The 16958-nt window shown below is 35.0% G+C and overlaps 2 protein-coding genes across 3 annotated transcripts; both read right to left on the minus strand.

The window, feature by feature from the left end:
- Positions 1–110: 110 nt before the first annotated feature.
- LOC133521540 (uncharacterized) lies at positions 111–9330 on the minus strand. Of its 2 annotated transcripts, none has more exons than XM_061856568.1 (6): positions 8741–9330; positions 3090–3238; positions 2783–2922; positions 2190–2345; positions 2024–2110; positions 111–1618 (listed from the first exon to the last, which is right to left on the minus strand). In XM_061856568.1, exons 2-6 carry the CDS (start codon positions 3221–3223, stop codon positions 1467–1469), a joined length of 669 nt encoding a protein of 222 aa, XP_061712552.1. In that variant the 5' UTR covers positions 3224–3238; positions 8741–9330; the 3' UTR covers positions 111–1466. The 2 variants fall into 2 exon arrangements, with proteins under 2 accessions (XP_061712552.1, XP_061712544.1); XM_061856560.1 differs by having other exon boundaries at positions 3090–3228; positions 8741–9322.
- A 504-nt stretch (positions 9331–9834) lies between these two features.
- On the minus strand, positions 9835–14395 carry LOC133521515 (uncharacterized). Its single transcript, XM_061856522.1, has 3 exons — positions 13047–14395; positions 12488–12763; positions 9835–11901 (listed from the first exon to the last, which is right to left on the minus strand). The coding sequence occupies exons 1-3, from the start codon at positions 13294–13296 to the stop codon at positions 11633–11635; spliced, it is 795 nt and encodes a 264-aa protein (XP_061712506.1). The 5' UTR covers positions 13297–14395; the 3' UTR covers positions 9835–11632.
- Positions 14396–16958: the final 2563 nt, after the last annotated feature.

Here is a 16958-nt window from a genome sequence, read left to right on the forward strand (position 1 = left end):
CGAACGCTTCACTTGTTTATTTAAATTCTTATTATATAAACTAATAAAATTCTGCTTAGAACTTTTTTAACATAATTATGTTTGACTAAACGAAATAAGTACAAACAGTGTTACGTACAAATATTTTATTTCAATACTTATTGTAAAATGTATACTGTATCTGATCGTAAGGCCGTAAAAGAAATTAAAGAAAACCTTCAGTAAAATTAAAACCAGTTTTTTTAGATATATAAAATATCGCATTTAAAATGGACGGCACGTCATTGGTTCATTATAATAGTTAAATACCCAATGGATTATAGTCGTTAGATTTGTAGCTGGCCCCCACGGCTTATCCTTTGTCTATTGTTAACTAAAAAAAGAGCCCGGTCACTTTAACCGGTTATTTAATTACAACTCCTATGGTAATTGAAATAAGATTCAAAATGAAGAAATGGAAAAATAATTTGCGTTTTCTTGTGTGATCCCTATTCGGTTACTGAGTGCCAGCGAGTCGAACGCTACGGAACCAGTCTAAAATGTGTCCTCGATATGCGTAACGCGCGTTATCGGAGAGCACACCTACGCTGGTTTTTTGAGCTTTGGACTAGCTCGCGCTCACGTGCCAATTAGAATTATACGACCCTTTTTTTGCAGGTAGTGGCACGCGCGGTTTTAGTTAACAATTAGACAAAAGATTAGCCGCTTCGGGCCAGCTTCAAATCGAACGACTATAAAGCCATACTCTTAGCTTGGGGGCATACTTCAGGATTTCACCTCTGGGTCAATGTGGAAACTGTGCTTGAAGGCACTAACTGATTAATCAACGAAATTTTTGAATTAAAGTTGGCAAGAACCTGTGGGGCAAAAGATTATCTATGTCCATCTCTTTCACCGTTACAATTTTCGACAACACAGATAAGACGATCTTCGAAATTCGATTTTCGTGGCGAGTTCAGCTGTAGCTGCCCTGATGTATGTTACCAGGCTTTACATTTAAATATAATGAGAATAATATAAAACATAAAATCTATGTCGAAAGTGTGTTAATCAACATATTCACATTTCATTGTTATCTACATGTTAAGACTTATGTGAAGTAAATGATATAAAAGCTTCTTATCTCTACTATATAATTATATTTACTACCATGGACGGATACTTACATAGAAATGCGTTGGTATATTGGACGGGTACCTATACAAATTATCACTCGCCTCAACCTATTCTACATGAATAGTTATACTTATAACAAACATTTAAAGGCACATGTGAAAGTTAAATTAATAATAATTTTAAAACATGGAAATGAAAATCAGTCTATGATTACATGTCTTGAATAAAACTTATAGCCTATTAGATTTGCACTGGTAAATGTGCGTTTAGCGAGATTTCTAGTCCATTTAAAGACTTTTAAGATGCCAAAATAAATGATAAAACTTGTGAGATTAGTATCTATAATGACAGGACGGAGATTGAGTTTGTTGTTATGCTTTGGAATCCTGTTCCATTTCGAACTGGGCTTGCGATTCCTTGAGCTTGTTTCGCTTTTTGTGCTGGATGTTGGCCTCCGTCAAGAAGAGCGCCGCCGTGATGAGACAGCTGACGGCGCCGACCACTCCCAAGCCGAATGACCAACCTGTCAAATTAATATGATTATTGTGAATTACGTCAGAAGCTAAATCAAATTTAAATCTAATCAATCAAATACAATAAGTTTAGTAATTTTATATGTATAATGGCAAAAGGAGTTGAAAGGATGTTCTGTGAACTAAAATCCCATAAAGATATCCTTCAAATACATCTTCCAAAAGGACCTTAATCGGTACAACATACACAGATCCAAAGAGAATTTGAAATAGAGGTAGATTGTCAAAGAAAATTTGATCATGTTTCGAAAGATGGCAGTAAATTTACTGTTGCTACGAAGTTTTCTTTAACAATCCACCTATATTTCAAATTCTCTTTGATAGATCGGTATACAATACAACGTGACCTCTTAAGACGATCTTACAAGATATTGTCGCATATCATTTTTAATTACCTAAATAGTTATTTTCATGGTTCGGCATCCACCCATCAGCATTGCCCAGCGACGCAAACACAATAACTGCGATTACTCCGCAGATACCTTAAAATAAATAAACAACATCTGATATCAATGTCAAATCAACCTAATCAGGTATAAAAGTATAGTCATGGTATCGTACCTGAACCCAACATGATGTATCCTATCGTCCTGATTAAGGTCACGAATCGGTTTTGATCAGGTCCGCAACAGAGGAAGAATATCAGCACCAGGATGGTCGATATCAGTACACCAAGGAGACATAGTGTGAAGAAAAACTGAGTTGCGATCATGAAACCTGCAAATTAGAATAGAATCAACTCCATCGGAATGTAGGTCGAGTTTAAGGCGTGTTCAGTTGCGTACCGATATAATGCGTGGCGGTTCTAATTATTCTAAGGGCAAGTTAATATTAAGATATTGGAACACATCATGTAGTAAAATAAGTATTTAAATTGGATGTTGCTGTCTCACCAGGCTCCTTCGTTAACGCACGATAGGGGCAATCGGTGCTTGGAATGACTCGCTGAATTGTGAAAATTTAAAGGTATAACAGCGTTTAAAATGTCCTCTTTTCAAAAAAGTTATATATAGTCTTTTATGGAGAAATTGCTGCCCACTATATTCCCAACCTAAGATCATAATTGATGAATCACAGTGAACCGTAATTTAGCGGACAATACTTTATATTAGAATAGTATTCACAGTTTCACAATACAGAAGTTCAACACTCACCTGGCAATAAAAAACCTCGTATTCTATCGTAACCCGTAGTAAACGGGTCGTACACCCAGCGGCATCCCACAAAGAATCGTCTTTGGTATTGGTCATACGGATCGGGGAGCGACCTAAAGCAATGACTCCATAAGCCTAATCTGAAAAAGAAGAACGAATATCGTATAAAATTCGTCAATTTTGTAGTGAAATTGTATCACGTTTAGTGTTAAAATAACCGTTAGACGCGTCATACGCTAAGCCGGCGATGCGGTATTAAAAACAGATTTAAGTTTATTATAGAAACTAATGATCTAAGCTAACATACTTGTCCAGCCTGGAACCCCTTATCCTGTAGTCACTAACCAGCCAGTTCGGCGTGCCGAATGCCAATGCCACCGTCACAAGGGCAATGACAAACACTCCAATGCCACAATTGCCGGCCAAACTTCTGTTCTTCATTGTTTCTGTAACAAGCTACGGCGTTTAAAAACACCTTGTAATTAAGTACGTAGACATAATGTTTCCTACCTATTGTTTCAATTGTCATCTCATTTATCAAATGCGCACAGCTCGTTAGATCTTTGTACGTGATGAGTCATTAGTCATTTTGTGCATACCAGAAAGGCACTTTTATAAGTGTGCGAGTATAATATGCAGTTGCAGAGTATACCTACACTCTAAATCATATTAGTATCTACACTGCCTTACAAAGAATCATAAAGAGTAAACTGATATCACTTTGTTAAGATATTTTTTTATTCAAACGGAGTTAAGTAAAAATATGATTGAGTAAGCATGAAGTCAAGCAATTCCCGCAAAAAAAGAAATGTGGTAATCTCGTAAAATGCACGTTCGCTACTGTTAGTTCCCTCTATTTAATTCTGGATAGGTGTATAGCTTCCTGGGACACATGGAATCATAAGTAAGAAAGGAACTTTGACTTCTTACTTGAATGGAACTTCTTACCTGGAGGTTATTCCCACTAGTTACCACCAAGTTATTACCGGTAGTTACCAACTCAGTTTGGATCGGTTTGGAGGTAACCACTGGATTTTTTTTCCCAGTACATAGTTACCACTGGTAACAACTTGATGGTAACTAGTCGGAATAACCCGGTCCTTTATATGACTGGTTAATTAGGTCAATTAGGGTGTCAAATGTAATTTAGGGTACAAGTAATCATATCGGTTCTGTCACTTTTGTGTTGAATACCTAGTGTTTTATGCACAGGTGTTTCGAGAACGTTGACTATTTTGTTCCTAAAGAGATTTCATCCTCTAATATATGTAGATGCTATTTCCGCGCGTTGGTTTGGTAAACAAAAAAAATGTTTTACTCGACACCAAAGTTTGTTGTGCCTTGAAAACCGAAATTCCACTTTTTTTTAACCAGTCTTGAGATTTCATAAGACGCTCGGCTCCTATTTAATACTATTTATATAACTTCTCATCCAGTCTCATTTGCATTTTGCATTGAAGGTAACAACAAATATTGTACCAATGTACCTAGTAAATATAAGCTAAACGGCTGACTAACTAGGTGCCTAGGATTAATTAGGTCAAATTTATTAACCAAGAGATACTTAAGTGTTTCACATTTTAACTCATGAATGACAGTACCGTTACGTGACTATATAGACACTGGTAAATTTCAGTATTTTATATCAGCTGCCTAATAATAGTAACAATCTAATAATGCTGTATTATCGTAGACACAGTCAACAGGGCAGTTCGTAAATCTCAAATCTTATTGCAATGGCATAAGCTAAGTATAATGGTGGGTTTATTGTTGGTGTTAGTATGTACCAGTTCTGGTCTAGGCAAGCTATAGGACAAACCTTATTTAACAAGGACGGCGAGCATAACTAGTTCTCGATGTCAATGTACACGGTGTAATGATTACGCGTGGGAATGGTTGAGAATACAAATCACGCATAAACTTATTATCGTCTACGGCCGCTATTCTTAAAGCGTCCATCATGGACCCATGGGGATTTTGTCACAAAGGACAAAAGCAAGATTATACGCAGCTCAGTACAATCAGCTGCAGAATTAGTTCATAGAATGATATATGTGTTCAATAGAGCACTTAACTCGATTTTAATTAAATTATATTTTCGTAATTTTAACGCTACGGAAAACAGGTACTTATAGGCACCATTGAGGAGCACAGAAGTTTCAGAACAAACTACAGTTGAGCACCGTTTATTTACACTACCAGCGCAAACTACGCGCAACGAGTTCAGTCGATAACACGTGTTTTCCGCTTTGTTGCGAAAAGCACCTACGAACAGAGAACCCGCCTAGCGGGTCGCTTGCAGTGAATGTAGTAATGCAAACATCTGGAGTAAAGCCCGATCTATAATAATATAGGTGTTAATTAACCCACCCTTGGCGAGTCAAGTTATATTTTTTTAAGAGTGAGCACTGTCACCATAACTTCATTATGTATATCAGTGTTGTTCAACCCTTTTCATGTTAATAATATTTGCAACCCAAAATTATATTTGCGACCCCTTAGTATATGGTCAAAATCGACCTAATTTGTAGAGTTGTGCCCGCTCGGTCTTTAAAAAGAGCGCTCCGATTTCGGTCAATCGGTCAAACGAACTAGTTCGCTCTTTTAGGTCCTTTAGTTCCTTTAGTTCAGGAGCAAATCTCGAGATCTGAATGAGTATGACTAGGTTATATCTTGCTTTCGCTCGCAAATAAACAGAGCGAGAGCGTGAGAGAGCGAATTTCTTGACCTTGACTCATTCCGATCATTCGCTCCCGACCGATTTGTTACTTGGTACTGAGGGCCTACCGCGAACCACGTTCGACGTGTTGCCTCTCTGTCGTACTTGTAAATTCGTACGTAAGTGTGAGAGGGAGGCAACCCGTCGAACGTGGTTCGCGGTAGGCCCACTAACATACCGACTACTGAACTAAAGAACCGAGACCGATTTAGAGCGCTTAAGATGAACTAGTTCCTTTCGGTCTGTGGTGGGATTTCATTCCTTTTAGTTCTTCGGTCCTGACCGACTCAAGCCTACTAATTTGCACCAGGCATAATTTGAAAATATAGCAACATAAGACATAATCACTTCAAAAAGTCTCTTCCAGTTTCGTAACACCGACTATTTAAAAACAACGAAACAGTGAAAACAAATGAATATTTATATTTTCTGTACTTACTTTAGTAAACTACTTTCATTAGAGCTATAAAGTCCCGGACTAATGATATTTAATCTTATTTTAGTTCCACGGTGTACAGTCAGCATCAAAAGTAGCGGATCAAACAAGGTATCAAAAGTTTCTACCATTCTGTAACAGCTTAACAAAATGTGATGGTTCTGTGTGTAGAACAATTAAGACTGTAAAAGGTATACTTTTGAACATACATATTAGAGATTTATTTTTATTTGGAAAAGTTATCCGGAATATCAGATACTTTTGGCGCGTTGTTTCATCCGCTACTATTGATGCTGACTGTACACAACGTCAATTTAGATACTCCTCTGTCTAGATAGGTACCTAGATGTTTACGTCATCGCTGACCTCAGTCAATGCTTTCTATAGACCACTTAACACAATTTCCATTCAAAATTGTGTCAAAATGATGGCTAGCGCTATGAATAGCGATTCTATGTGAGGTTGAGTAACATTACCCTAAACGCACAAGGCTGAGATGAATAACGAGTAAGTAAAATGTTTCGCAATCTGGCTAAATGAATGGCGAAGTTGTTACTACTTAGCGTGTCGCATACAACATAACATTCACCTCCAAATACAATGCCAAAAAGTTCACACACGCCGACTGTGGGAACTTTGAGATTCATAATCCGGTAGTTGGGTAGGTATTACCTAGACGGTTGTAACTAGTCACATGGGTAGGAATTTAATGCCGTCTGGGTGCAGTCGAACAATAACGTCCATAAACATGTACACGCTTTTAGGGGTCATCCAGAAATTACGTCACATGTATAGGTCGAAGGGGGTCCACATCACCACATACAAAATCGGAGGGCTTTATATATCTACATAATTTAAGGAATTAGAAAATATGTCAAAATGGCATCAGCCAAAAAGAAAGAGAGAAAATAAATCAAAAAGGTAAAATTGGCAAAACTGTATATTCAAATTAGACGCTAATAATGTTGGTCTTTGGTGTTAAATTAAACGATTTTGTATGAGTTGGCTCTTTTACAATGTGATAGCTGTAGTGTTAATGTTAAGACAGATGTGACAACCGTGCCTTCCGATTGTTATCGCAAAGTTCCCGCTAATTCCCGCTTTTTGTAAAGCAGATAATAGGAAGAATCAAATGGACCTCAGTTTGCCTACCAATATTTTAACCTATTACAAAAAACTGTAGAAGAAGGGCTCCAAACACAAAATTCTTGTCATTTTAATTTATGGCATTACAATAAGGTGAACAAGTGTATACCTACGTTGCTATGATTTATTACTGTGCAGTGACTCATTAGGCCTAGATTTTAATGACAGCAAGTGATTATGATTACCATAGTTGTAATTTTATAATGATACCTATGACTAATATGGATATTATGTAATATACAATGTTCAATCACAATAACATAAACATTTGGATTTTTCGTTTAGAATTCAAATAACTATTAAGATCAGGTTTGGATGTAGGCCTAGTTTTACATTAATCTGATAAATAAAGATATGTTACACAAATCAAACAAGTCCCAAAGTAAACTCAACAAGGCTTTTAGGAATTTATACAACATACATGTAATAACTTAACACCTTCGCTTCAGTAATAGTTTAACTTTTGCACTGCATTAAGCCTGTCACAGAAAATGCAGTAATATACCAAGAGATATATAGCAAGGCATGTTAAGATATAATTTACATCCCATTTGACATGGTCCACACATGAAACTATAATATACATTTTGGTATCCTACAACAAGGCATCTTAAGATACCTTGCAATCTATATAGCTTGGTATATTATGATATATTTTGTCTCTCTCACAATTCAGGTTCTATACAGACAGTGATATATATTTTGGTATTGATAGTGTGTGTAATGCTTAGCTATACTATATCTGTCAGTATCTTACGGTATATTCATATTTATAATACAATACATATTATTGCTCCATCTGTGACAGGCTTTAACCCCTCAAACTTGCTACTGAATGAATACGCTTAAAAATTAAAAATTACATTTTGTGTTTTCTGCCAGATGGGACCATACCTCCATACTAAATTGAGCTAAAGAGCTGCAGTACAAAGTTCCAATAAGATATATATTTTGCATCTTTCTAGTAGACAACAATGTTTTGCGCTGCACATTTACATTTTTGAAGTAGGTACTAGAGACATGAAAAATAAGTTTTTATTTAAATAAATGCCAACTATGCCAGTTACAGAAATTTAATTATTTTTTGTTATGATTACTAACATCGGAAAGAATAAAGGCGCCCTTCCATTGTTAGTTTACTTTAAAATTAGCAGAAACAATCAAAACCAGTCTGCAAGCTCTTAGAACTACATTTGGGTTATAGAAAGATACTTCGGATATTGACAGTGACACACTAATGTGATACTGCTATTCTGTTTTCTTAATAACATAATAACGCACAAAACTTTTCAACTTATCATATTGATCAAGTTGGCAGGGCAGTATTTTTATTATGCTCAATAAATGACAGACAATTTTTTTTTTTACAATTTGCCTTTTAAATATTTATACAAATACATAAGTAAAGAATAGTTTACTAGAAATATTGACTTCATTTTGGATTAAGTACTTGCAAAAATAAGACTCAAGTAAGATCTTGTACAGGTAACAAAATAAAGTTATGTTGACGTTCGTCACGTGAATTATTAATATACAATTGAAAATATAATTTAATAGTAAAAGTTTCATTTATAAACCAATCATAATGCGTCTTTCATAATAAATACTTATTGTTTGTTTTACATTAATCGTAAAACTTACGTTTGATATAACTTACCTAGCGTCGACCTGCAAACTTTCAACAATATGCGGTACTAGTTTAATGTCACAACCACCTAACTAAAACAAAACTTTAGTATCAATATATCATTACAGTATGTTTTATAGGAAACAGTAGATAGAAGTTTTTGATTTCATCGCTAAATGCCTACGCCCTGCCCCGTTCACTTGCCGACTTCTCACACTTCACAGATAGTGAATCTTGTAACGGCTTCAATACACACAACGTAGTAACGCACTCTATAGTCTATGATTTAAAATCAACAAGCGCAAGCCTCACCACTAAGCCCAAAACCCACCATACGATGAATGAATGGGCGTGGTGTAATTGTGTTGCGCTAGCGCCTCTAGCGGGAGAAACGGAAACTTGAACGGGTTACGGCAGCGGCATTATTGGCGGTTTATTTGAACTAGTGTTCTAATAAAAATAAAAAGTGTTTTAACGAAAGGCAGCGTCGTAATAATAAAAATGAATATTAATTATTCAACTGGAACTACCTATTGTACTTATTTTAAGTTTCATACATTTTATTTCGGTTACAGTGTTTTTTGAGCCGACGGATCGAAGAAAATCTACCAAGGTTCTGCACAGCGGACTTCGTATTGCATATGCTTCACCAAATTTAAACGAGCTACGTGCAATGGCACGCTTCGTCAAGCCTTACAAGCTCCCTGATCATGTTAACGGCGTAGATGAAATTTTATACTTGTCTAAAATGTTATCAAGTTTTATTGAATGCCTAATTGTAACTTTAGGTGCCAAAGGTGCTATCATTATACGAAACAAGGATGTTCACGGAAATAGGCACGACACGACAGCAAAGCTCTATCCAGTTAATGTCATTGAAAATATAGAAAATGTCTCAGGGGCTGGAGATTGTTTTGCTAGTGGTTTCCTACATGGAGTTCTTTCAAATCTAAATGAACCATCTTGTGTTTCAATTGGATTTGATGCTGCTGAGAATGCTTTGCTTTCTTCTAACACTGTTCCATCTAATTTTAAGATGCTCACTGACGTCAATGAATCAAGTTATGAAACTCTACTATAAGTCATTTAACTTACTAGTATTACATGAAAAATAATAAACTTAATAAATATGTAAAAATGTTTTATTACTTACTCAAACCTACTAGAAGTAAAAATGCATTTAACAGTTCTGCATACATCTATGCTAAGGCACTTAATAATTATGGAAACAGATTTAATTACTTATACACCATGGGCGGTAAGACCCGACCGGTTTTAACCTCGCGTTCCTGAGGTTATAAACAATAAATGTTGTGTAAAAAATTATTTTTTTGCTTTTTTCGCACACTTCAATTTATTTATTTTTACATCTTGGTAAAAAAAAACATTACAACAAATAAGATTATTTTATTTACAGATAAAAATTGCGAGTTACCTTCAAAACTTTTATGTCTGTCATTAGCATGTGGAGTGGACACTAGCAATAAATTGAAACTCATATTCATACTCATTTATTTATTTAATTAGTGATTTTAATGGAATAGAACTTTGACGAGTTATATACTATCCTTTAATTTTGTCAATGAATATATAAATATTACAAATAAGAATAATTACCATTTTTTGTACTTATTGATTATATTACGAAATTTAATAAAGAAAACAATATGTTATTATAAGAGGTAATAATAATATGAATATAAATGAATCAATACAAAAAAAATGGTTATTATTCTTGTCTGTAATATTTATGTCCTGAAAGACAAAATTAAAGGATTGTTTACAAACATTATTGTCCTTGTAACATTAAAATCACTAATTAAATAAATGAATGAGTATGAATATGAGTGATTTTATTGATAATATCGACTCCATAACTCGCTATTTGTCTTACTGTGCCATAAAAACTCTGATGCCTGGTGATTAGGTATGTCTAAACCAAGTCACATAGTGGCAGGGTAGCAGCCAAATAGGCGTTTTCCACTAAGTTATTACAGAAACAAAATTTCAGAAAACTGACATTTTAGTTTCTAAATGCGGTCAAGAATACACCTTTAAAATCTGTCTGTTATTACAAGCCCATGGTGTATGAACAGTGGCCAACACAAAACAAACTTATTTTAATGAAAGTTCACAAATCTACCCATGTTCAGTTAACCCAAATACACACATAGTATTAATAAAGAATAAACTCCTTGGAGTCTTCAATCTTAAGACTCGACTCAGTTTTTATTGGAGTTTTTATCAGGAAAGACTGCAATTCAGTCATAATACTCATTATGTATTTTATTAGAAAAGTTTTTTACTTACATTGAAATTGTTAGTTATATTCAAATATATTGAAAAAGGGCTCGACTCATAATAAGTCTAAAACAAGTCTTATAAAACTGAGCCCAGCCCTAGACATAAATATGATTATTTATTACTGTTTTTGTCATATTTTAAAAATCATTCTCTCTTACTTAATAAGATTATTTTATTGTCCTTTGCAATCTTTACAACAAAGGCAAGAGAACTTTCATTTTATAATACAAATAGCACATATTGTGATTGCTTTGAAAAAATCTTGTACCTCACACCATCAAACCATTACTCAAAGTTGAAAGACAGTATAATCCACACATGTATGCAATCCACACATAGTTACCATATTAACAGAATAAAATACAAGTTTTCTTCAAGGTAGTGATGATATTTGACATTTATTTAAGTCACTGGAGCCAAAATATTGGGTGACTGTCAACAATGTTAAATATGCATAAACATAAGTATAATTTTTGTACATGAGATTCTTGTAAAACTTGGACGGAGTCAAACATAAGAAAAAATACCTTAGTCTATTATTGTTATCAACTAATTACATATACTTATATATGACTAATCTACTTACATAAGTCTATAATTAAAAATTCTTACAGCCAATTAAATATCTGTGTGTCCTCCAGCATAACCAAACTTCCTTTCATGCATTGTGTATGAGGAAGGCTCACGACTTTGCATTTCATGTAGTTTCTTATACTTGTGCACCCTGGCTTCAACCAAGAACAGAATGCCTGCTGGAAACAGCATGACAACTCCTATAACACCCATGGCATAGGCCCAGCCGAGATCATTGTGTTCCCAGTTCGGCATCCAGTCACGGCCATCACCCCTCGCTCCAAACGTCACCACAGATATAATACCAGAAAATCCTAGAACAAAAAAAAACATATAACCATATGCAAGATTCTTACAAAAAATATATCATTTTTCTATCAGGACTCCCTAGACTTTTTGGAATTTGTTAATAAATTTTTATCAAAAATTTCACTTTTGATACTAGCTTTTATTACTGAATGTACTTTTTTTCTACAGGCAACTCATTGAGAAAATTCTAACAACCCAAACACAATTAAGTTGTGTTGGTTTATCACAAAGTTCTAATGGCCACCTCTTGTCTCCGCTATCAGATAAGTTGATGGTACCATAATATTGCATTGTCACCTAACTTACATATATAATACAAATTTTCAGCTTCATTGGAAACCAGAAAGTTGGTCAAATTTTACTTGCAAGATTTGACCCATACAAACATAGTTATATATTGCAAGTTAACTAAAACTTGTAAATATAAACTGAAAATAAATAGTAGAATGTGGGAGCTTATTAATGAGCTTACGCTAGTTAATATGATAGTATCATATCAATCAATAATCAATATACATTGATTTCAGACTATTTGTAAAACTTCAACACAAATCCTATTCATATTTTCTTATTAGATCATAAATTATATACCTCCAATAACAAGTATTGTTCCCAGTGTCACCAAAAGAGTCAAATAGTTTTCATCATCATTGTCTTTCTGCAAATAGAGATATGCCAGGAATAGAGACACAAGCACAGTACACAGTGATATAGTGAAGAAGAACTGAGTAGCTATGAAGAATCCTGGGAGAAGTATGTCATGGATGATATAGTACTCCTCTTCAAACACCCACCAGCAACCAGTGAACACTGTATCATACCAGTGGTGCGGCTCTTGAAATCCATTGAAACATACCAGCCACAAACCTGAAATCAACAATTTTATTATTTATGTCAGTTTAAATCACAGTATAGTTTGCTGCACATAGTAGTATGTAATTTTAGTGGATTCGTGTTATATTTGTAGGCGATAAATTAATAAATAACAAACATTAAGTTATTCCTTACAACTTGATTTGCACTGTGATGCGGGACTATCACATAAGATGTACATAGATTCCAAACTTATGGTATTGCCCAATAAATTTTAAGTTGGTGCTGCTTTAACAATACTTTTAAGTTATGGAAACAAGTAATCGTGAAAGCTTACCAATTTGTATAAACTTAGGGTTTTTAAGTTTCCCGTCAGTGACCAACCAGTATGGACTTACAAAAGCCAATATAATAAAGAAGGACGCTAAAGCGTAAAAACCTAGCGCAAACAAGCCAGTTTTTGACTTGGAAACCATCGTTAATTTTGTAAGAACACAAATACAATCAATGAATATCGAATGTCGTAAACTGCATTTAATAACGTCAGTTATATATAAACTACTCCATGAATGTAATCCAAAGAGCATATAATCACTACGTTCTAAGCATGTAATCTAACCTACGCCCTAAAGTTGACATGACGTTTTATTTTTTTATTTTTTTTTTTTTTTTAATGGCTTCGCGCTCCTGGCGCATTCAGCCAGACGAGTAAAACGGGGAAACGGAATTAAGGATTACATTAAAACGGGTAGGACGGAATTTTGGAAAAGGATCAGGAAAAGGTTAATAATTCAAATAATTTAAAGTTTAATGTTGTGACGTGAAATAAAAGAATACAATGATTTAAATATATATGGAGATGAATCATTAATATACAGGAGTGTTGTAATAGATGTGGGAAACGGAACTTTTAAATCTGACAGCTGTCTTAATAATATAGAACGGTCATATAGGTTACAATTACCAGAAAAAAGGATATGATTAAGATCAGCGGGATCAGTTCCACAAATACATGCAGAACTGGCCACACGATTTTGTAGTTTCAGGTGTTCCGGTGTACATACATGGCCCAATCTCATACGAATCAACATACTAGTTGCAGGCTTTGGCAAAGAGATTTTAGCAAACCAAGGTTTGGCAGGAATTGTTGTTTGTATGCTACGATAATGTAACGCAGCGGCACCCGCACCAGATGCCCATAATTTTGTCCATTCCATTCTTAGATATAATTTAGGCAGTGCCAACAGGTCTTCAGCAACATTCCTAAACGGAAACATGTCCCCAGAACTAATGGCATCTCGAGCCAAGTCATCCACCCTTTCATTGCCTTTAATCCCTCTGTGTCCAGGGATCCAGGCAATGGAAACCGAATACCCTTTAAGACGACATTTTAACAGTTGGCTACGGATTTGATAAATAATTGGGTTATTAGATTTAGATTTGAAAGGAAATTTAGCTATTGCCTGAAGTGAACTTAGAGAATCTGAGAAAATAATAGTTTTTTTAAGATGCATTATAATGATGAATTCTATTGCTTTCAGAATTCCAAAGCACTCGCCACTGTACACAGAGGACTCTGGAGGCAACTTTATTTTTTGGTAAATATTAGACTGGGTGTGAAGTACACCAATGCCAACACACCCATTGTCAGACATCTTAGAAGCATCTGTGTATATATGATCAGCAGCTAGGCCATCTGTTCCAATGAATCCCAGGAATTGTTGATTTTGTTCAACATCATTCTTAGAAATGCCGATATTAAGGAGAACTGGAGGATCAAGTATTACAGATTCATATTCATACTGGAAAATGGGAAGTGTTGAAGAGCTAACAGTGGGAGCTGAAATAGATTTAAGTTTTTGAAAACTTTTAATCAAACATGGAGGACTCTTGTGCTTCCAGTAGTTAGAAGTAGTTATTTGAAGCAGGAGGTTAGACAAGATAACCCAGAGTTGATGATTAGAAAATTGGGAGCAGCGGAAAATAAACCTATCACAAAGATATTGGCGTCGTAAATGGAGTGGAGGCTCAGCACACTCAACTTGCATAGCATTGATAGGGCTTGAATTCATGGCACCGCATATCATTCTCAGGGCTTTTGATTGAATACGATCTAATTTTTGGAAGCCTGCTACAAATCCTGGCTCTAACAAAAATGTTCCATAATCTAGAATACTTCTTATCAAGGCATTATACATTAATTTTATGCAAAGAGGATGCGAACCCCACCAAACTCCTGAAACACACCTAAGGATATTAATATTTTTTTCACATTTAGAAACTATGTAATCACAATGTGGAAGACCTGTTAATTTATTATCTAAAATAACACCTAGGAACTTGGTTTTATCTTTAATGGGAATGGAGCAGTTATTAAATTGCACATTGATTGGAGGAGGAAACAGTTTTCTAGTAAACAAAACTACAACACTTTTAGGAACTGAGAGTTCCAGACCATTTGAATCTAACCATAACTTCAATAAACCCAAAGAACAAGTAATGGATCTACTGGCCTGTTCAATAGAAAGGTTTGGTGAATATAATAATAAATCATCAGCATATTGCAAAATTCTGACAGTGCCATTTAAGGATGACTCTAAATCGGATGTGTAGATATTATATAGCAATGGACTTAATACGGAACCTTGTGGAAGACCTCTCCAAACTAAACGGGAAATCCTATTGTTGTCATCTATAAGAAGGCTAATGGACCTTTCTGATAAAAGATTTATTATGAAATTGCTTAACATTATTGGTACAGCTAATCTATGAAGTTTTGCTTGTAATACTGAGACTAAAACATTATCATAAGCGGCACTTATATCAAGAAAAGCAGCTACTACAGACTCATTTCTAGAAAATGCTAATCTAATTTCTGCAACTAATATACCCAAACTATCATAGGTAGATCTACCTTTTCGGAATCCAAACTGACTATGAGAAAGTAATTGGTTTTTTTCTACAAAATATTCTAATCTGTTTTTAATCAAATGTTCTGCTACTTTAACAAATACTGAAGAAAGGGCAATTGGACGATAAGAAGAAACATCTGTTGCTTGTTTGTTGGGTTTTAATATAGGAATAACTATTTGAGATCTCCAAGAATCCGGGACTGTACCAGATTGGATGACAAAATTTATTATATTCAGATAATAAGAGAGAATACCATCACTAGCATTTGCTAAAAAGGAATATGGGACTCCATCATCCCCAGGTGAAGTATCTCTTAAACTACTTAGTATACCTTTTAACTCTTCTATTTTAAAAGGCCCATTAAATACAGTATAATAGGAAGAGTCAAATGAAAAGGCAGCAGGGTGGAAAACATGTTCTTCGGGGACTGATGCTGGTGCTAATTTGTCCATGAACTGATTAGCAAGGTTAGGAGGAAGTGTCTGTCTAGATGGCTCATTGAAAGCATGTCTGAATCTTTTAATATTATTCCATACTATGGATGGTTTCACGTTAGGACTAAGAGATGAACAAAATCGTCTCCAGCCTTCGAACTTTTTTTTGCGCAGTAATTTTTTAGTCTCACGAGCAACTTGTATATATATCTCGAAATTTTCATTTGTCATCGAATGACGATAACTTCTCTCTGCCTCCTTGCGGTTTCTGATTGCTTGAGAACAATCATCATCCCACCAAGGAGGAGAAGGTATTTTACCTGATACACTGTTTTTTACAGGGAAAATTTCATCAGCTGCTTCGGTAATCGTCTGGGCTAAGGCAACTGAGCAGCTAACTACATTACTAGCATCTATAGTGGGCAAACACAACAATTTCTCCTCTACGCGGCTTTTGAAAAGTTTCCAATCAACATTACTTAAATTATACTTAAGCCTAGGGCTAGGTTTTGGAGATGGAGGAATGGAAGATGGAAATGTAATAATAATAGGGTAGTGATCACTCCCATATGTTGAATCTAAGGTATGCCAAGAGAGAGAGGATGCAAGATCGACCGAACAAATAGATAAATCAATAGCGCTAATTGACTCTGTTGGCGCTGTTCGGCGGGTTGGAGAGCCAGTGTTTAAAACACAAAGGTTGTGTTCGTCTAAGATATGTATGAGACGATCTCCATTATAATTAGATGATGAACTACCCCAAAACTGGTGATGCGAGTTAAAGTCTCCTAAAATTAACACGGGCCTAGGGAGAGAAGAAATTATTTGTTCAAGCTCATCAAAAATGGATGATGATGGATGAGGTATATATACAGAAATGATACAGATGTTATTTACAATGG

This window comes from Cydia pomonella, chromosome 1 (assembly GCF_033807575.1).
Source record: "Cydia pomonella isolate Wapato2018A chromosome 1, ilCydPomo1, whole genome shotgun sequence".
NCBI classification, from domain to species: domain Eukaryota; kingdom Metazoa; phylum Arthropoda; class Insecta; order Lepidoptera; family Tortricidae; genus Cydia; species Cydia pomonella.